The 22,467-nt window shown below is 35.3% G+C and overlaps 1 protein-coding gene across 1 annotated transcript in view; it reads right to left on the bottom strand.

Annotated features, from left to right (window-relative positions):
- EML1 (EMAP like 1) overlaps nucleotides 1-22,467 on the bottom strand; it is a 218,804-nt gene that overhangs the window by 126,204 nt on the left and 70,133 nt on the right. The window contains 2 exon segments of the mRNA XM_078150420.1: nucleotides 12,154-12,286; nucleotides 21,289-21,354. Of these exon segments, the coding sequence (XP_078006546.1) occupies nucleotides 12,154-12,286; nucleotides 21,289-21,354 (199 nt within the window).

The following is a 22,467-nucleotide window of genomic DNA, read 5'->3' on the forward strand; positions in this document are numbered from 1 at the left end:
GAGCTAGAAAGTACCCCAGAGGCCTGACTATCCTGCCAGACTGAATAAAATGTATTATTGTCTAAAAAAGTCTTGTGTATCAATCTTTAAAATATGAAGAAAAAAATTAAATATACTTAAAGCATTATTATTTGTTATTTATTGAAATATATTTCATTTTCCTTTATGGTATGGTACAATTAAAAGAATCATGGACTTGTTGCATGAGGACCTTGGTTTGACTTCCACCACTATCATTTACCACCAGCGTAACCTTGAGTAAGTCATTTCCTTTTTTTTTTGGGGGGGGAGCAATTGGGATTAAGTGACTTGCCCAGGGTCACACAGCTAGAAAGTGTCAAGTGTTTGGTCTGAGGCCAGATTTGAACTCAGGTCCTCCTGACTCTAGGGCCAATGCTCTATCCACTGTGCCACCTAGCTGCCCCCACTTTCTTTTTTTAGGCCTTAGTTTCCTTATAAGAAAAATGAGGAAGGTGGTTGATATGACCAATCAGGTCCCTTTTCAACTTTCAATCTATTATCCTGTGACTTATTTTGCTGAAAGTGTTTATGATTTACAGATGCTAATGTAGTTTAAAGAGAACTATGTAGTAAGACTAATACAATAGTCTGTATGCACTGTGCACATATCTTATTTGATTTATGGCCACTGGCACTATCTATACTTAGAGTCTGATTCTTTTTGCAAATCTGCCTCTTGGGCTAGCTGTTTGCTTGAAGTCTTTCGCTTAAAGGGAGCCACTTAATTTTGCCTGCTGCAAGCAAGACTGGTCCAGATGCCATAGTTGTTCCCTTAAGTAAATAGCTAAGTCACATTATTTATTATAATAGTCTATGAGAGCTCATGCGTAACCATGACAATTTTTCTTAATATTTAAATATCAGCAAACTTATATTCTAATCAACTGCACTTTATCTAAAATTATATTCTACCCGCAACAAAACACAATGCTCTGTACACAGTGGATATTTTAATGAATGTTTGTTCAGTTGAATTTATACTTACTTAGTAGCACTGAGCTGAAATGTTTAATAGTAAAGAATCCCTATTATCACCATACCCAAAGGAAAGGACAGAAAGAAAAAAGCACCTGCTGATAACCTCAGTCTTTAAAAAAACAAACCAAAACACTGAGGGGATGCATGTGGGATAAGAATTCATTAGCTCAACAAAAATTTCAAGAAAAACTGGAAACCAGTCTGACAGAAATTAAATTTACACAAGGGTTTCTTAGCCTAGGGTCTGTGAACTTTTAAAAAAAATATATTGTGGTGACTATTTCAATATAATCAGTTTCCTTTTTAATCCTATATTTTTGTTTTATTCATTTAAAAACATTATTTTAGGAAGGGGACCATAGGCTTCTCCAGATTGCCAAAGGGGTCCATAACAACAAAGAAGATAAGAACTTCTGGTTTGGATCAATATCTTATACCACATACCAAACTCAATGTGGATATATGTTCTTAAGATTAAATGTCATACCATAAAAATTTAGAAGATAAACAGATCAAGTACCTTTCTCAGGTATAGCCAGGGGGTGACTTCTTAACCGAACAAGGGATAAAGGCAGCCATAAAACATAAAATGCACCTCAAATACATGAAACTTAAAATCTTTCACAATACTAAAATTAACGCAATTAGGAACTGCATTATATAAAAATGAAGCAGTTGAAGGGGAAAAACTATTTTAATCAAATATCTCTGATAAAAGTCTGATATCCAGAATGTAAAGGTAGCCAAGAGAAATAAATAAGAACAAAAGCCATTCCCTAATAGATAAGTGGTCAAAGGATACACACTTCTCAAAAGAAGAAACGCAAACTATTAATGATGACGAGAAACAAGGCTCCAAATCATTAATAAGAGAAATGAACATCAAAACAATGCTGAGATCTCACCATGATCCCGGCAAATTGGGAGAGATTATGAAATATGGAAATAGTCAATGGTGAAGGAGATGTGGAAAGATAGGCATACTAATTCACTACTCTTGTATCTGTGTTTTGATCTAATCATTTTGGAAAGCAATTAGTAATTATGTGAAAAAAGAGACTAGAGTGGCCATACCCTTCACCCAGAGATTCCCATGCCGGGGATTCACCTGAAGAAAGTCAATTATAAAAAGAAAGGCCCTTATACATACCAAAATATTTATACTACTACTTTCTTTAGTAGCAAAGCCCTGGAAATCCATTAGGTGTTCATTTGTTGGACAAAGGCTAAACAAGTTGTGGTATGTTAATGTAATATATTATTGTGCTATAAGAAATTATGAATCTGATTATTACTTATTATTATTGATAGGAACAGGAGATATCAATCAAACTACCAAAATTATTTTATAGTGCTAGGAAAAATAATAACAAAATTCATCTGGAAGAACAAAAAGTCAAGGAATATCAAGGGAATCGATGAAAAAATGTGAAGATGGTCTAGCCATATCAGATCTCAAACTGTATTATAAAGCAGTAAGTATCCTTTTTTTTTTTTGAGGCAGTTGTGATTAAATGATTTGCCCAGGGTCACATAACTAACTAGGTAAGTATCTGAGGCCACATTTGAACTCAGGTCCTACTGACTCCAGGGCAAATGCTCTATCTATTGTACCACCTCGCTGCCCAAAAGCAGTAACTATCTAAACAATCTGGTACTGGCTAAGAAATAGAGTTGTAGATCAGTGGAACAGAATCAGTACACATTACATTGTAGTAAATGACCATAGTAATCTAATATATGATAAACCCAAAGATTCAAACTTTTGGAACAAAAACTCATTATTTGAAAAAAACTGCTGGGAAAACTGTATGACTATATTGGTTGAATGTCCCTCTCACACTAGAACAAGACATTGGTTGACATAAGAAAATTTACAACCTCTCTAGACCTTATTGTTCTAATTTGTAAAAGAAAAGTTGGCCTAATGACCTCTGTTGTCCCTGACAACTTTAACATTACATGGTTTTATGTAAGTTATTACATCTTTATTCATGCTAAGTGTATATTTTAAATATACAGAATTTACAAATGGCCTGAGGTTAAATTAATGTAGGAATAAATAGTGATAATACAAACACAACATCACATGCTAATGATACTCTACCATGCTGTCACCCTCCACACTCCTCAAGTGTGTGCAGCCCAAATTACATTAAAATGTAATTGGGAATATTTAACAAATAAAAAAAATACAATAGAATATAGATAATGTTAATGTGTGATTTTCTAAGTCAATATGCAGCCTGCACAGATCCTCATGTAAAAGTCTCTGTTTCTATCTGCATTTGATACCGCTGCTCTATCATATCATCATCATCATCTTCATCATATCTTCCACAAAGCCCTACTATGAATCCTCACTGAAGCACTGAGGTGTCTGTTCTCAAAGGTTATGCCAGTTGTATTTGTTAGGTTCTAATATACTTATAGGAAAGGTTTCAAGTATGGTTCCAGTGAGACAATGAGTCTATTGTTTCAGGACCAATTCAATTAAGTAAAAATAGTATCCTCATCAGTAGGCTAGCCATGAGGGATGAATTCTTTGGCAACAGTAATCCATGAAACAAAAACTTTAAAACAGCTTTCAGTACTCTGTAGACCCCTTCCACTTCTGCAATGACCAGAGTGGAGTGGAAGAAAAGGAGGTGGAAGATATTAAGAATCACAGTTTTTAGCGATTCTACAAACAACTGCAGGTATACTGGAAGAAGTGAACAGTATATTGGTGTTATTTTTAGAATTGAAATTAGAAGGCTAAAGGAGATATCACCAAGTGGAAGTATGCTTCTAAGATTTTTCCCTATGGAGGTAAACACAGAGGTTGGCAGATCTAGTTTCAACGTGGGCATAAGGGGACATGATTTTATGACACAAGTGATTATTTTATCTTTCAGTGCTTATGGTAAGCATAAGCTAAAAGGCAACCATAAAATTAACTGCAGTCTGTATGCCAGTCTGTACAAAGAAGATGATTGAGTAGATAAATTTTATTAAGTATTTGACAAGATCCTCCACAGCAAATCAATCTATACTTTGACAGTGTTTTCAATGTGAAGATAGACATTGAAGAATATGGATACAGGGGATTTCTTTTGTGTATAGGTTATACTAAATGGCCGTTGAAGTTCCTCTGAACACTCAAATTATATGATTCTTTGGGGAAGATAATGTTGGAAAATATGGCTTGGAACTAAGGAACAAAAGATACCAATGGCGTATAGGTAACTTAAAAGTCTCCTACCTATAGATTAAGAATTCTTTCTTTCAGAAAAGAGTCAGAGAGCACACACACACATACAAAAGAATGACTTAACATCATATACATACAAAATGAAATTGACTATATTGTGACAAAAAAACCCAAAGGGTATCAAGGTAGTAGCAGTTTTATCAGAATCAGCTGGCTGTGTATCCAGATTCAGTTAGAAAAAGTTTGAAATCAACATCATATTAAAAGAAAGGATAAAGATGAGGAGACATAGCAAAAAAACGCAACTTCAACCTAACCTATTTGTCTGAGTTGATAAAGCAAAAAAAGGGTTTAACATATGTAAAAATTACCACAATAATGGGGACCCCAATGAGCCCAGAAATCATCTTATCAAGCAATAACATTCTCTTTGACATAGACATGACTGTCAATAACAGTACAAATCTGAAATACAAAATCATTTATAAAATATTTATAGAACAAAACCAAAACAAAAACAGGGCAGCTAGGTGGCACAGAGGATAGAGATCCAGCCTTGAAGTCAGGAGGATCTGAGTTCAAATCCAGTCTCAGACACACAACACACAACACATACTAGCTGTGTCACCCTGCGCAAGTCACTTAACCCCAACTGCCTAGCAAAAAGCAAAAACGCAAAAACAAAACAAGATAAAATTAAATATTTATATAAGAGAATGGAGAATATTGTCAACAGTATCCTCTCATAAAAAAAAAAAGCAGAGGAAGTGAAAACAAATCCACAGAAAGCCAAGGAGACCCAAGTGAGTCACATCATCCCAAGAACTTTCACAAATGAAAATCCTAATGGTACACAAAGGAATCAAAATAGCGTTTGGTACAACAAAAAGCGGCTACTCCAAACCAAGTATATACACCAAGGAAATCTGTGAAGAGATGACCCAAAGCTGAAAGCACTGAGAAGTCATTTTATAATATATTAACCAAATTAGTCAAATGAAAGAAAAGTGAGTGAGTAACAATCCATATTGCCTACTTTTTCATTTTTAGTAACTTTTTATGAGAATGATCTATATAAGACTTTTGGGTCATGTAGAAGAGAATATCTAGTCCTTCAACAAAATGATCCTCAAACCTCTCCAAAATAGGAATTGTACACCAAAGATAAAGTAACTTCAGCTATCTCCGTGGTACAGGATACTCAGAATTCAAAAGACAGTAAAAGATATCTCATGACCACTTATTGAAGCTCATTCGACATCCCCTTCCTCCATACCCATCATACTACTGGCACTGAGGCTTCACTGACTGACCCAAAGATCTGACATATTAGCTTCAAATCAAACCCAACTCCATATCACAGTCCCCTCTCCCTTTTTCAAGTGCAGTTGAGACAAAGAAGGGGAGTTATGTGGCACTCCACTAATCCAGAGGGAAAGAACCCAATATCTAGCTGTGGCCAGTTCTATACCCCCCAAAATCACTAGTGGTAGAGATCTAAGCTAGTGAACCATGAATTGTACAGAGTGGGAGGATGCTGAGAGACTTTGAGATACAGCTTCCAGGGAAACCACCATCAGAGGGGTAAGGATTTAGAAAACCAGCAATGTGAGAAAATAAGGGAGGAAAAGGCTGAAATTACTAAATATCTCAAGAAAAAGAAAATTCAAAGACCTTGAATATAAACAGATAAATCAATGGAAAATATTAACAGCCAAAGGAAATAAAGCCTTCAGATTGAATAAAGGAGTTAGGCATCTTAGAATAAATACTGCAAAACTAAGGAAAAAGACCAACACGAGACAGAGAACTTGTTGGAATGTAAAGAGAATGTGGAAAAACAACATGTTCTTGAGTGGTTTAAAAGAAAAATGAGAATTATAAGAACCGGATTTTTGGCCTACACAGAAAAAACGATGGGCAGAATAGAAAAATTTGAATCTGCAATGGCAAGTCTCACAAAAGAATCAAAAAAGAGAATAATCGATTGGGAATTCAAATACACAGAAATGAAGGACAGAAGCAAAAGACCAACAATATTAAAAGAAAATATGCGGCTGACAGGACACCCCCTCATGGTGGTAACACTGGTGATGGCTTTGTGATAGTGAGATAGAGAACAAGCCTAGAGATCCTCCCTTCCTATCCTTATCTCCCATGCTGTGCATTCCTTAACTGTGCTCCAATCCTAACCTAGCCCCTTCCCCAGTCCCCCTGACAATAGTGAAGTTATTTCTTGGGGCAGAGCTTGCTCCACAGCTCCTGAGACAAATGTTCGCCACTCTTCTGGAAGTGCTACCTCACCCCCTAGAGCAAGCATGTGATGATAGAGGACACTGTCCACCAGGAGGTGACTCCTCACTGAACGCTGCTGTCAAGGAGGTGGCTTCTAATAAAGATCAATAGGATGTCCTACTGAGCAGAGTGCTTCTTTCCCAATAATGTAGCCCACTCAGTGTACATAAAAATATACGCATATTATATATGTATGTATGTATGTATGTATGTATGTATATGTATGTATGTATATATGCATGTATGTCATGTACCCACAGAACCAGAAAACAACCACTTTCACCTGGAACATGAACTATGTCCAACTAATAGTGGTGGAAGAACTCTAAAAACAATGGCTGGTCTGAAATCAAACAGCAGGCCCGAATCCCCTCTAGTTTGTTTGGGATCTCCAGAACTACCCAGTGTTTGGCTTAGCAAGGTTCAAAAGCAAAGAGACTAAGACCATTAAGGCAGCAGAGTGACAGCAGAAAGACAAGGAAGAAACTTATTTCTAAATGTACACAAGGAAACGGGAATGAAGTCAAGTGGAGGTAATCGTGAAGATACACACACGGTGGATTATGGATAGAACCTGGAAACACCTACCTACAAGGTGTGAATAAATGTTTTTGTGGGCCTACATTAAAAAATGAGAAGGTTCATGAAACAGCAAGAAAGGAAGCAGGGAAGGGAGTGTATGGTGTGCCAGTTAAACTGAAGGCTAGCAATAAAAAGAAGTGTGACCCCTGTGGTCTCTCAGGAAAAGAAGAGTCTGCAGGGCAGTGGGTAAGGAGGACAGAGAAGGACTAAAAAGGAAAGGTTTGAAAGTGGCAATAGGGAGGAAGAGTATACCACTGGTCCTCTAGGATCTTTGTATGAGAGATGGAGAAGCCAACTCTGGAAAGGGTACAAAAAGATAAAGTGTCTTCAGCAGAAATCTAGGCTTCAGTGACATCAAGAGACTGGCCAACTGATAAGGGGCAGAGAGGATGTAAGGCCAAGAAAAGGTTGAATAGTCTTTTTTAAAAATTTTTATTAATTCATTTTGATTTATCAACAATCACTTCCATATGCTTTTGAGTTGAAAATTTTTCTCACCCTTTCCCGCCCTGCCCAAGACAGCACACAGTCTGATAGAGGCTTTACATTTACATTCCTATTAAACATATTTTCACATTAGTGAAGTTGTAAGTAAAAATTAAAACCAATAGGAGGAACCATCAGAAAGATGAAACAAAACTCAACAGAAGGTAAAAATAAGTGAGAGCGACTCAACTTCCATAGTTCTTTCTTTGGATGTGGACAGCATTTTCCATCACGGGGACTCTGGAGATGCCTTAGATCCTTGTAATGCTGAGAAGGGTTCAGTTTAACATTCTTAGTCATTGCATAATGTGGCTGTTATTGTGTACAAAGTCCTCTTGGTTCTGCTCACTTCACTCAGCATCAGACCATATAAGTCTTTCCAGGGTTTTCTGAAGTCAGCCTGTTCATCATTTCTCATAGCACAATAGTATTCCATTACATTCATATACCACAACTTGCTCAGCCATTCCCCAATTGATGGACATCCTCTCAATTTCCAATTCTTGGCCACCACAAAAAGAGCTGCTATGAATATTTTTGTACATGTGGGTCCTTTTCCCATTTGTTTGATCTCTTTGGGATATAGCCCTAGAAGTGCTATTGCTGGATCAAAGGGTATGCACATTTTTGTAGCCCTTTGGGCATAGTTCCAAATTGTTCTCCAAAATGGTTGGATCATTTCACAACTCCACCAACAATGTATTAGTGTTCCAATTTTCCCACATCTTCTCCAATTTATCATTTTCCTGTTTTGTCATGTTGGCCAATCTGATAGGTGTGATGTGGTACCTCAGAGTTGTTTTGATTTGCATTTCTCCATAACGATTTAAAGCATTTTTTCATTTGACTATAGATGGCTTTAATTTCTTCATCTGAGAACTGTCTGTTCATATCCTTTGACCATTTATCAATTGGGGAATGGCTTGTGTTCTTATAAATTTGTCTTAATTCTCTATATATTTTAGAAATGAGGCCTTTATCAGAGAGACTGGTTGTAAAAATTCTTTCCCAATTTTCTACCTTCCTTCTAATCTTAGTTGCATTGGCTTTGTTTGTGCAAAAACTTTTCAATTTAATGTAATCAAAATTATCCATTTTGCTTTTCATAATGTTCTCTATCTCCTGTTTGGTCATGAATTCTTCTGTTCTCCATAGATCTGATAGGTAAACTATTCCTTGTTCTCCCAGTTTACTTATGGTATCAGCCTTTATATCTAAGTCATGAACCCATTTTGACTTTATTTTGGTATATGGTGTGAGATTTGGGTCTATGCCTAATTTCTACCATACTCTTTTCCAGTTTTCCTAGCAGTTTTTTTCAAAGAGTGGGTTCTTATCCCAGAAGCTGGGGTCTTTGGGTTTATCAAATAATAGATTACTACAGTCATTGACTACTGTGTCTTGCATATTTAATCCATTCCACTGATCCACCTCCCTATTTCTTAGCCAGTACCAAGCAATTTTGATGATTGCTGCTTTATAATACAATTTGAGATCTGGAATTGCTAGGGCAAAAGGCTGAATAGTCTTGTGAGAAACCCACTGTGTGGGAAAGTCACAGAAGGGATCTAAATAACCCACCTTGTTACTTAGCTCATTCCCCTTGCTACTTTTTCCTCTTGCTGTACTCTCAGTGCCATTACACATGAGTCCTCAAGAAAACCCATGGACATCAGGGTAGATGAAAGAAAGAATGTTTGAAAAGGTTTATGAAAACCCTCTAAAGTCATACTTAGTTACTACTCCAGCATGCTCCTCTTCATTAAAATGTTTTACAAAAAAGTATTTCTTTATGGTACTAAAGCCTCCTTCTGTCAATTTTTTCCTCAAAAATCTTTAATGCACCAATGAAGGTAATACAATTGATGAGATCATAGAAATATTGAAATACATGTGTGTGTATATATACAAACATGCGTATGTATACTCATACACATATATAAACATATAAATATAAATAAACATGCAATTCTTTGCCATTATTAGAAGAGGCATTATAATTTGAAAACACAGGATTCAAATTTGAAATTTGTGGTAAAGAAATCTTTTTGAAAGTAGGCAATTAAAACAAGGTAATTTCCAACTAAAAGTCACAATTTAGGAATGCATGATGTGTTGCTATTCTTGTCACTTAATCTTATATCCTGTTCAAAAGTAAGTGCTTCCAAAGTATATTTAATCATATATCTTACTTCATAACTATGTTGTAAGGAAAATGCTTTGTAAACTATAAAGCACTATATAAATGTGATTTATTATTATTTCAATAAAGGCAATGTGGTACAATAAATATAGAGGTAACCTTGAAGTAAGGAATACACATCCACACATAAAATACATACAGGACAATACAAAAGAGCTGTGATTTCAAAAGCATGGGAAATTTCAAATATGGATTTTCTTTCATCAATGTGAATCAATAATTCATTTGTAATTTATAGTTTTACAAAACTGTCTTTGCCACTGAGAAGTTAAGTGCCCTGTCAATATTACTAAAGCTAGCAGAAGCAGGACTTAAATTCCAATCTTCCTTACTCCAAGGTTACTTCTTTCTTTATCACACTAAATTGCCTGTATTGAAGTAAACTCACGTGTAGCTGTGGATGGCACAAAACTAGCACATAACAGGCACTTAATATTTACTGACTGATGTTGATTAACATTTTTATTTTTCCTTATAGTTTGCTAAGCACTGCCCTTACAACAATGCTGGGTGGAAGGAAATATTTTATGATTAAATATGCCTCTGAAGGGTCTACTAGTGCCTAAGCCAGGAAGATGTGACGTCAATGACTGTAATACCAAAACATGCTAAATATCTATACTGTTACTTTTAGTTAGAAATTATGTTGCTTTAATTGCCTATCTTCAAAAAACATTTTTTTCCTTTATTACATATTCCAAATGTCCCCCCCAAAAGATCCTGAGTTATTTCCAAATTATTTTGCCCATTCTTACAGAGGCAAACTCATCTTTTCATTAATTATGCAACTCCAAAAAAGCCCATCTTAATAAGCATTTAGACAACTAACTAGCAAGACCATTCATATCTAAGATCAAGTGCCTTTCTTTAAAATGTGTATGTTATGCTGTATTCATGCAAGACGTACATCTATATGCTCAAAAACTCTTTGACAAAGAATAGTTCTTTATGTAATATCTCATTATGTTAAGGAAATGCAATCGCTGAGCCAGGATCTAATTTTCCAGTGTCTAAGTAATTTCCTCAAACAAGGACTTAAGCAACTACTTCAAGTCCTTCAGATACCATTTAGTTCACTGAAACAGAAATTCATGCACTTTCTATGAATGCTCTATGCAGTTGGTAAATATTTTCAATTCAACAATCATTTAAGCACCTACTGAGTCTGACACTATACTAGGCAGGGGGATATAATGACAAAATCTAAACAGTCAATGTCCATGAAGAGCTCACTTTGCCAAATTCTGCAAATTCACTTGTGTTCTTAACACGTACTACTATTCAGTGAAACAGAACTGCAGTAGGAGGACTTTTAGATGTTCTGTAACATCATGGTTTTAGAACTTTGGAATTAGAAGATCTGGTCTGATAAGTCCTAGCTCTGTGACCCTGAACAAGTCACATCTCTCTAAACTTTAGTTTCTTCATAAGTTTAATTATATTTATTACTTTCAACCTCACAGGAGTTTTGTAAGAAAATCTTTTAAATTTTAAAGCATTATATAAATATATGAGGTATTATTACTGATATAGAAGGTTTCAAGTCTCTGAAGCTTATATCTTAAAATGCAGAAAAGGAGACAATATCTATACTACCTACTTAAATGGCTAATTTGAAGATCAAATGACATAATATCAGCATGATTATGTGATACTGTTGTGTTCTTAACATGTCTCACCTAGTAAGCCTAGTTACATAATCATAAAGTCTTCTATAAGTTATTATTGATATTGTTATGGATATACAATATCATTATTAATATACAAAACATATTAGTGACAATTTATTGCATACTTAATTTTCCAAATCCTCAAAATTAGAGAAATGGGCTCATAAAACATAAATCTGTAGTGAGATGATTTATGACATAATAAAAGAAGCAACAAAAAATATATATTATGACCAGGCTAAGAATAATGGAGTTTGGTCATTAAGTTGTTATGTATAACTTTAAACTCTCCAATCATTTAGTAACATAGGTAAAAATGAAATACTAGCATAATTTAAACAGAATGGCTTGTTCCAAATTTAGACTGTATTAAAAAAGTTCATTTTTTAATTTTAAGGTTATTCATATACAGTATACTTTTTTCTGAGAAGAGAATTTGAAGTAAAAAATAAAGAATAGTTTAAAATTGACTATGTAATTGGTAAGTAATGACTTCTAAAAAAAAAGAAATGGCTGATCAGGAAATACTCTTAGAATTTGCTGAAGGTGACATATCACTGAATATTTAAAACATTGTATTTTATAAGCTTTAACTATTAGACCATTATTTTTAAGGTGTGATTTTTTTAAAGAAGAGAAAGTAACACTCAATTAAAAATTTAATAGATGTAGTAGCTTTCAAGGAGCATTTAATGCATTGATATGTAATTCTGGTTTTTGCCTACCTTTTAGTTGCTGGTGAAACAATTTCTTTTCTGGCCCCTGAGGGGGAAGGTAGAGAGCCACTTGATTTCTTTGGTAACACAGTTCCATTATTAACAGTAGTTCTTAAAGGCAGTGTTTGTACAGGGAGTCTTGCTATAATATAAGCAGAAAATGAAATCAGAGCTTGCTGCATGAAGGTAATTATATATATATTTTTTTCACGGGGGTTTATAGGGCAGGCTAGAAAATACACACATTAAAGATGCCAGAAGAGTTTAATTAATCTCACTGATCTAAGAGTTAGTAATAATTCAGAATAAATTCAGTGTCACATGCCTACAATTTAAAATGAGTTATTTGAAATGGGTTTTGCCCATGTAGACAGAGTTGCTTCAATTTAAACTCTTAAACCCACTATTATCTATAATATGATAAATAGCCTATATAGCCAACAATGTAATTCTTATAAAGTGATAGTTTTAAAATTCCAAAAGGTGAGGGTACCACCAACCACTCTGGGTACATAATAGGTTACTCAGGAAAGGCCAGTGACACATTCCTCCTCCTTGATCCTTCTGAACTTTTAGATACTGCTGATCATCCCTCTTCCCAACCCTCCTTCCTAAATATTCTCTCTTTCCTCGGCTTTCCTGACACCGATCCCTCTGATTTTCCTCATACCTTGTCTGACCACTCTTTCTCAGTCTAATTTGCCAGATCATCATATGTGCCCCATTCCCTAAGCATGTACAGGGGTGGGGAACCTGCAGTCTTGAGGCCACATGTGACCCTCTAGGTCCTCAAGTGCAGCCTTCTGACTGAATCCAAACTTCACAGAACAAATCCAACTTAATAAAAGGATTTGTTGGGGCAGCTAGGTGGCACAGTGGGTAGAGCACCGGCCCTGGATTCAGGAGGACCTGAGTTCAAATCTGGCCTCAGACACGTAACACTTACTAGCTGTGTGACTCTGGGCAAGTCACTTAACCTCATTGCCTAGCTAAAAAAAAAACACAAAAAACACAAAAATAAATAAATAAATAAAGGATTTGTTCTATAAAACAAATTCAGTCAAAAGGCCTCATCCAAGGACCTAGAAGCCACCACATGTGGCCTTAAGGACGCAGGTTTCCCACTCCAGGATAAACCTTAGAGCTCTGTTCTGGGCACTCAGTGACAAGACTGCTTTTCTTATCTTTTTGCACAGTGCTGAGCCTGTATTAAATGCTCAGAAAATATTTGATGACTGATTATAAATTCCTACAATTAGCTCTAAGAAGCTATCAATATGGAGTAATATTGAGATTACTTGAATCGTCTAAGGAAACAGAAGTGGATTCTAATCAAAATTGTTATAAATGAAGAGAAAGTAAGACTTAGCAAAGTGTCATACATTCAGTGGGCACTCACCTTCCACATGACGTAGAGAACAAAAATAAATAAAATTTAGAATAAATTTTAAATAGAGGCTCTTCTATGAAAAACTATGAATAAACCGAAGTCTCTTAAAAGAAAGAAATTACATTGCATCATTCAGTATACCTTTCCCAAACTTTTTTTTTGTCCAAGCTAGAAAATGCATAAAATTTTATACTAGGATCAACTGAATCATAAACATAGCATTGAGACTATAAAGAGCCTTAGGATCACAGACAATTTACTATAAGAGATAAAAAGAATATTAGAATCATAAAGCCATATAATGTCAAAACTAAAAGAGACCACAAAAATACCTGATTTGACTTCATTTTAGTTAAGCAGAAGCCTATAAACCAAATTTGTATTTGTAAATGTAAAGAGAAATGTTAAAAATAATTATGCTATATTTCCATCTATTTACAAATAATAATTCTTATTTTGGAAGATTTCTAGAAGCCAATTTTCCTGGAAAAACCTCTCCCTGAATTAAAATGCATGATTCACAGTCAATACAAAAAATGCCATTCTTGTCCTATCCAAAAAAACCTACACTTTAAAAATTTTCCTAGATATTTTATATAGATTAAAGCAAGAAAGCTAATGACATCCTATGAAGTATATACATATTCTTCCAATTGGCTTTTTAGAGATTTACCAATCAATCATCATCTGTCTTTTCCTCAATCCAATATATACATATATAATATGTATATACATATATTCTATATAAGTACTAAATCTGAATAATTCAAAACATGCTTCTAAAGAAAGGAAAAGACCAGATTCCAAATCCAGACTGCATTCAGCAAGAGTTTTAAACAAGAAAGGACAGCATGAATGCATCCTAATTACAGTCACCCAAGAAAATAAAGAAATAAAAAGAAATAGGATTTTTAAATGCATAAAAATATGTGCATACGAATGCATTTCCCATATTTTGGTTCAGTTTTCTTTGTTAAGCTGCTTGCTAACATCAAAAGGATATATGGTTGTTATAATTTTAAAGAGAAGATATGACATTAAAAAAGGGACAGTGACACTTTATTATGAAATAGAATCTTGTTTTTAGAATAGGATGCATTTCAAATCTATTTTATTGGTTAGGTTGCAGGTAAAATTTCTGCACTACAAAAAGATAGAACAAGATGTCTAATTAGTAAGAAATAGTGAGTACAAAACAACCAGAAACGGATAAACAGCCATGGTTTGGACTGTTAACACTGTCTGGTGGAATTTATAATCTTCAAATGTCAAAAAGTGGCTCCCTTTCAAAATTCTTACATTATCTCTGGGAGAAGGGGAATGGGGGGAGTGAACCAGTTTCCTTATTTGCAAAATAGTAAATAATAAATTGTAACTACAATATCTAGCTCATCTGTATGGTTGTTATAAGGAAAGCACTTTTCAATTAATCATCATCTAAAATGTACTATTGTTATTAAATATGAATAATTATCACTATTTTAATTTTAAACAGATATACAATTCTACCTTTTCATTTTTATTAGTCATTATCATTATCATCAAAATAACGAAATATTAAGTCATATAAGTCAAAATCTCACTGCCAAAAGTATAGGTTTTTTTTTCCTATAGAAGAGTCTTGAATAGAAGGATCTAAAACTATCTTAGGGCATCAAATGTGAACAAGTACCATACATACCTGAGTAAAATGATTTATTCATGAACAATCTAGAGATCAACCCTTTACAGAGACAAAAGCATTATGAAAGGCACAAAACTCAATTTCCTACTCACCAGAAGCAGCTAGAATGAAAGAAACATTAGTTTCTAAGAGTTTACAGGTTATTTGTATTTCAGAATTTTTTACTTAAAGGACTCTTTATTGTTGTCCTACTCCAGTGCTTCATTATGGCATGGAGGTAACTGAATGTTTTGAAGGCTATGTCAGCAGAGCACAGGTTTTAGTAGGCCCTGCCAAGATAGGTTTTGAGTGTGGGCTAGGCTGTGTTCCTGTGTCTAACAACCAGCCTAGCTAAGTATGGGCTAGGTGATATGCCTATCCAAGGATCAATTTAGCTAAGCCCAGAAAGGCTCATCACCAGAGAACTGGCCAACAAGTTATGGAAAGGTTTTAGCCCCAACAACTCAACAAGGTTAAATATTAAACCACAGAGGAACTTGATTTACTTTGGTGAAGGGAGTACCACCACCAATGAAAGAACTTCTTTTCAGTACTGAAGTTTTTAGATGCTGTTTTGTTCTTGAGGGTCAGGGATTTGGTAATTCAAAAAGGAGAGAGAGAAATTCTAATATCTGGATTCAATCAAATCAAAGTACTACGTATTTAAAAAGTGGGATGCTTGTTCCTATTTGGTTACTTCCTCTGCAGCCTCCTCATCAAATGTCTGAGACCAGGTCCTGGAAGAACTCTGGCCCTGGGGCCCCACTCTTCTGATTGGTGACTTGCCTTTCTTACAACCCTATTTCAAGAAAGCTCCAAACATATTTCACTTCGCTCCCTCCTCTCTAGTCATCTCCACAGACTCCTTACCACTACGAGAATACCTTTTCTTCACACCACCCTCTCCTTTCTCCATCCCTACCTCATATCTAACAAGGAATTCCCCACCTGCTCTCTGGGTCTGGAACAATGAACCATGTCCAAATGAACTAGAAAGGTTGTGTCAATCTACTCCCCTGTAACCTTACTCTCTATTCCTATAACTTTTTGAACCAAAGTATTCCTCCCTTAATATCACTCCCCTATTCGTCTTGTTTTTCCCGTCAGAACATAAGCTCCTTGATGGCAAGGACTATCTTTGGGTTTGTATCAATAAACCCAGAGCTAAGGAGAATGCTTGGCACAGAGGAAGTACTTAATGTTTTTTATTCATTTCATTTGTATGAAAGTCATAAGGCAGCAAAAATCATAAAGATCCAAAGCAGACTGATAAATTCTTGTATAATGAAACTAGGATTCTTAATGTTAGAGTCCATACAAACTAAACCTTAATCAATTAATCCAACATTTTCCACAAGGGGTCATTTAGCCTCTTCAGTCAAACAATCAATAAACATTTATTAAGTGCCTATTAGGTGCTAGGCACTGTACTAAGTGTTGGGAATACAAAAAGAGGCAAAAAACAATACCTGTTTTCAAGGAGCTTATGATCCAGCATGCAAATGTGTGCAAAGCAAATGATACACAAGATAAACAGGAGATGATTAGCAGCGTGCAAATGTGTACAAAGCAAGTGATACACAGGTAAACAGGAGATGATTAGCAAAAGGAAGGCACTGGAATTAAGAAGGGTTGGGGAAGGCTTCCTGTAGAAGGTAGGGATTTTAGTTGGAATTTAAAGAAAGACACGGAGGTATTTAGTCAGAGTGGAGGAAGGAGAACATTCCAGGCATGGGAGACAGACAAAGAGAATGCCCTAAACAGTGAGATGGAGTCTCTTATTTGTGGAACAGCCAGGAGGCCAGTGTCACTAGATTAAAGAGTATGTGTCAGGGAGTAAGATTGTAAAAAGATTGCAAACATAAGCATGAGATAAGTTATAAAGGACTTTGAATGCTGGAGTATTTTGTATTTGCTCCTGGAAGCAATAGGAAGTCACTGGAGTTTATCGAGTAGTGGTGGAGGGTGTGTGTGTGTGTGTGTGTGTGTGTGTGTGTGCGTGTGTGTGTGTGTGTGTGAGAGAGAGAGAGAGAGAGAGAGAGAGAGAGAGAGAGAGAGAGAGAGAGAGAAAGATGGCTGGAACTAGGCTTTAGGAAAAATCATTTTAGTGGCTGAAAGGAAGATGGACTGGAGTGCGGAGAGATCTGAGGTAGGGAGACCCACCAACATACTATTGTAATAATCCAGGTATAAGATGATGAGGGCCTGCACTAAAGTAGTGGCAGCAACAGAGTAGGGAAGGGGATATAATTGAGAGATATTGAGGAATCTAGGATGACCCCTAGGCTGCAAACCTGAGGGACTGGGAAAATAGTGTTGCCCTCTATAGGGAAGGTAGGAGTTGGAGAGGGCATACAGGAAAAGATAATGAGTTCCATTTTGGACATAATGAATTTAAGATGTCTAGTGGACATCTAGTTCAAGATGTCTCAAAGGTAGTTCTTGAAAACCTTCAGTCACAGAGAACTTACTACTTCTCTAGGCAGCTCAAACCATTTAGAAGCTCAAATTGTTAGAAAGTTTTTCCTTATTCTGAACCAATAATCTACCTAACTTCTACCCTCTGATCTTAATTCTATCCACTAGAGACATACACAATAAGCCTAATCTCTTTCTCTTCAACATGAGTTCTCTTTAGATATTTAAAGATAACTATCATATCATTCCTAAGTATTCCCTTCTCTAGGTTAAATATTCTTAGCTCCTTCAATTGAAGGAGAGGTTAAGGAAGGCCTGAATTTGAAGTTAGGAAGATCTGAGTTAGAAACTAGTGTCAGACACTTATTAGCTATGTACCCTGGACAAGCCAATTAACTTCTCAAACTCTGTTTCCTTATCTGAAGTTGGATGAAAATAATAACACCTTCCTCACAGCAACTATGAGGATTAAACAGGATCATATATGTATAGAACTTTGCAAACCTTAAAGCACTATATAAATGTTATTCATTAGTAATACAGTAGTATTGAAAGGCAGTATGGCATAGTAGCCATGCATGGGGACAGCTAGGTGGTGCAATGGATAGAGTGCCAGGCCTGGAGTTAGAAAGTTCTGAGTTCAAATCTGGCCTCAGGACACTTACTAGATGTGTGACCCTGGCAAGTTACTGAATCCTGTTTGCCTCAGTTCCTCATCTGTAAAATGAGCTGGAGAAGGAAATGGAAAACCACTCCACTATCTTTGCCAAGAAAACCCCAAATGGAGTCATAAAGAATCAGACATGACTGAAATGACTGAACAACAAAGGGCATAGTAGATAGAGAGCTGGAATCGAAGCTAGGAAGATCTGAATTCATGGCCCACTTCTGACATACATATGGTGGGTTATGTGGTTCTGGACAAGTCATTTAACTCTCTCCATGTTCTAGGCAACTATATAAGACTAAAGGTGAGCAGAAAACACCAATCACCTCAGAACTGGCTGTACAAGTGAAAACACAAGTCCAGCGCTATTACTACTGTTATATTATTATTATTTTATAATTATTGTTATCATTAAACTATTTTTTCTGAATGTGCCCTAATTTGTCAACATTTCCTAATGTAAGAGGGATTCTGGGAACCCCTGATCAATTTGATGAGTCCCTTACGCAACTTGATTAAATTATTCAATATAGATCTTTGGCTGAAAAATCACTTTAATGGAGATATACATGTACTCTGGCACACCGCTAAGAAGCTACGGGGAGTTCATCTGATTGGTTCTCTGTGACTGGTGATGTCTGGCAACTGAGTCAGGGAAAATGGACGATGGTCAGAAGAGTTATCCTTCCTTCATGATATGTAAAACTAAGCTGATATGCCTTTTCCTATGTTCTCCCTTCTTTAGGCTTCCAGACAAAAATGAAGCAAGATATAGGCAGGAAGGAGTGGAAAGGTGGAAAGAGTAATTTCTCCATTCTGTCCTAAGATAAGCTATAATAGTGATTCATAGAAGCCCAAGATAGGTCCAAAAGTGGAGTTCCAAGACCTTCATTCTGGGTCAACTTCTGCTTTTCTCTTTCCTTTTCTGAACACAAGTCAGAGATTAAAGTTCCTGACAATAGATTATTTACAGCTAAGATACAGAGGTAACTGGAACATTGATGGAATTCCTGCATCAACTGAAGTCAAGGAGGACTTCCAATCTGTATCAGTTAAGGAAGCACCTACACAAATGAAATCACAGATCCTTGGTATAATAAAGTATTTCTCAAAATTAATGCCAAAATTCTGTTTTTGTCATTATGGAGATGCATTTATGGTCAACCTCATCTGAAAAAGCATTAAGCATTTTGGGCAGTGTAGAATATTTGCAATGGACCAGAACAACTGGACATTTCTGTAAATCTTGCTGGGTTTTTACATTCTGTAATAGCATTTTGACTCAGAAATTTGATGTTGAAATGTTTTCTGTTTAAGGTTAAGTTGTGTGAGTGGTGAGGATCCAGGAACACATCAAGCCATGACAGTCTCATGTGACACCCTTGATAAAGTCAAATTAAATATAAAGGAGCTAGGTCTAGCCCCTTTTACAAAGATTCATATCTCTCCTGCATGTTAAGAACTATTATCATACATAGGTACTCTGTCCAAGACAAAATGATTTTATGAAATTGAAATGGATGAGGACCAGGTCGAGAAATGGTAATTTAAAGTACAATAAAGAATTCACTTATAATATGTAGATAAAACTGATTTTAATATTAATAACAAACATGTCAATCAATTCATTCTAGATTTCTGAAATTCGACATTTAAAATTCCATTAAAAAGCTATATATAAGAATTCTAAGTTTTTAAAAATATCTATTGGCTAAATCTATTAAAATGATTATTGGCTGTTACTGACAATATTTTTATATTTCACTATAGGTCTCCTGTAGAATGGATAGAAGAAGCCTTGAAGCCAAGAAAACCTGGGTTCAAGACTTGCCTTTGAAACATACTGGCCATATGACTCTGAGCAAATCACCTAATCTCTCAGTGCTCTAGGCAACTTTCTAAGACGATAAATTGCAGAGAAGATGATGACATGCATCGATCTAGAGGAAGTGTCCTCATTAAGAAGTTCCTTAGATCAATGAAATAATAGATCTAGTACTTCAATAGTCCCTTATAGAGCTCCTATTACCTAAAGGAGAGGGCAACTAATGATTAAAAACTGATAAAAATCTAGCATTTCAAATAAAGGCAACCAAAAAAAAAAAAGAAAAAGGAAAAGTAATCATTCAAAGGATCTAGTTTAAGGGGAAAGAAGAAGGCAATAATGTTAAAAAAAAAAATAGAAGCAAAGCCAGATCCTAACTGCATTTTGTCATAAAACCCTTAGTTTAGTTAACTAGGATTATCAGTCATTCCACTAACCAATCCTCACCTTTCTCTCCTTAAAAAAAAATAAATTAAACATTCAATATCATTTATAGCAAAGAGTTTGAGACTTGAGTCTTGTTTTCTGACTCAGATTGTATTTACCTAACAAATTCTGGTATAGCCTTGTGGGTTTAGTATCTCATGAAAGTCTGAAGCTAAAGGCATTATACTATACTCCAGACTAGTTTGAAAGTCAAATCTAAACTTGAATTAAAGGTATTTTAATTGAGTCAGAGCTGGAAGGAATCTTAAAGGTCATTTAGTCAAACCCATATCTAAGCAGGAGCCCTCCATACAAAATTTTAAACACGTGAAGACCTCATATGATGGAAAATTCACTATTAATCAAGGCAACTCATCCCGCTTCTGGACACGTGTAATCATTAGGAAGTTGTCCCTTATACTTACACAATAGAATATAAACAAGAGCAAGGACTGATTTCTATTACCTTGCATATAGCAGGAATCAAATTACCTACTAAACTAAATCTGTTAAATTGTAGTTGTGATTTAACTGGCCAGAGCATCTATTTATTTGTTTACTAATTTGTCTATTAATCATATGGTTTATCTGGATTGACTTTATAATTCTTTTAAAATATGACTTTAAAATATTGCTAGTAGAGAAAGAACTTTACAGTGTTATATGTTAATGTAATAGCTACTAGATCAATCATATTATGCAACTGTCAGTAGCTGTTAGTTTATTTTCCAAATTGTGTTGTTTTGATGTCTTACCTGAAATAGCAGAGCTGACATGTTTATCAGCCTCTCCAGCAGATGCTTTTTTAGTCATATTCTGATCTATGAATTAATAGGGCTATTAATATTACCAGTAATAGATAATTTGTAAATGGAAGTATAAGTAAAAAGGAAAGAAACCATACTAAACTTTAATGAACTTACACAAAGCAAGAAAAATAAAAAATTCTTCTTAGATAATAAATCCAAAAACAGATACACTGTGATGTGAGGAATGATGTAATATTTTCCCCTTCTGTTTGAGTTTTAAGGCCATTTATAATATAAAAACCCATACTATTCATATCGTTAAAACTAATAATACATATGTACAAAGAATCCATATAACTCTAAGGATTGAGTATCACAGGCTTATAAGACTTAGAGCTAGAAGGAAATTTAAAGATTATAGGAAAATAAATTTAGAGATGGCAGGATCCTTATAAGTCACTTTTCAGTCTAGAGCTAAGGAAAGTGAGGCTCAAGAGACATTATGTGACTTACCCACAGTCACACAGATAGTATAGAGAAGAAATGGACCTTGAATATAGGTCATCTAAGTCTAAATCAAATGCTCTTGCCACACTATATCATATGATCTCCATTTCAGGTCCCTTTTGGCTTCTACGTATTTCAGGTCAGAGCCCAAAAACTTAGAAAAGCTTACATGTAATATGCTTTAAATACATATCACAAAAGTACAGCCTATATATCATAAAACAATAAAAAGTGGTAATAATGAGTCCTTTTAAGTTTCCCCTTGAGTAGGAGGAAAAGGGGCCTCTCTTTCATTTGATAGGTCAGACAGAAAAATTGTAGCTGTCAGCTTCCCAGAATAGCAAAGCTTTTTTCACATGAGCTTGTCTGTATTCGATCAAGGGAAAAAAAGCAAGAAAAAGTTTCTACTAAGTAAGAACCTTCCCTTTCTTCCTAATTTATACTAACATATAGCATTTAAGAATATTCATTGTCCACTCAGAGAATGACAGAATCTTAGAGTTGGAAAGGACTCCAGAAGTCACCTAGAACAATCTTTACCTGAAATATGAATTGCCTCTATAACATTCCTAACAATCTGTCACCTAGTCTCTGCTTAAATGCCTCCAGTGAAGAAGAGCTGACTACTTTATAACAACTGTTCATTCTACTTTTAGAAGCCACTGAGACATCACCACC

Source organism: Phascolarctos cinereus, unplaced genomic scaffold (genome assembly GCF_003287225.1).
Source record: "Phascolarctos cinereus isolate Bilbo 61053 unplaced genomic scaffold, phaCin_HiC Scaffold_2;HRSCAF=192, whole genome shotgun sequence".
NCBI lineage: Eukaryota > Metazoa > Chordata > Mammalia > Diprotodontia > Phascolarctidae > Phascolarctos > Phascolarctos cinereus.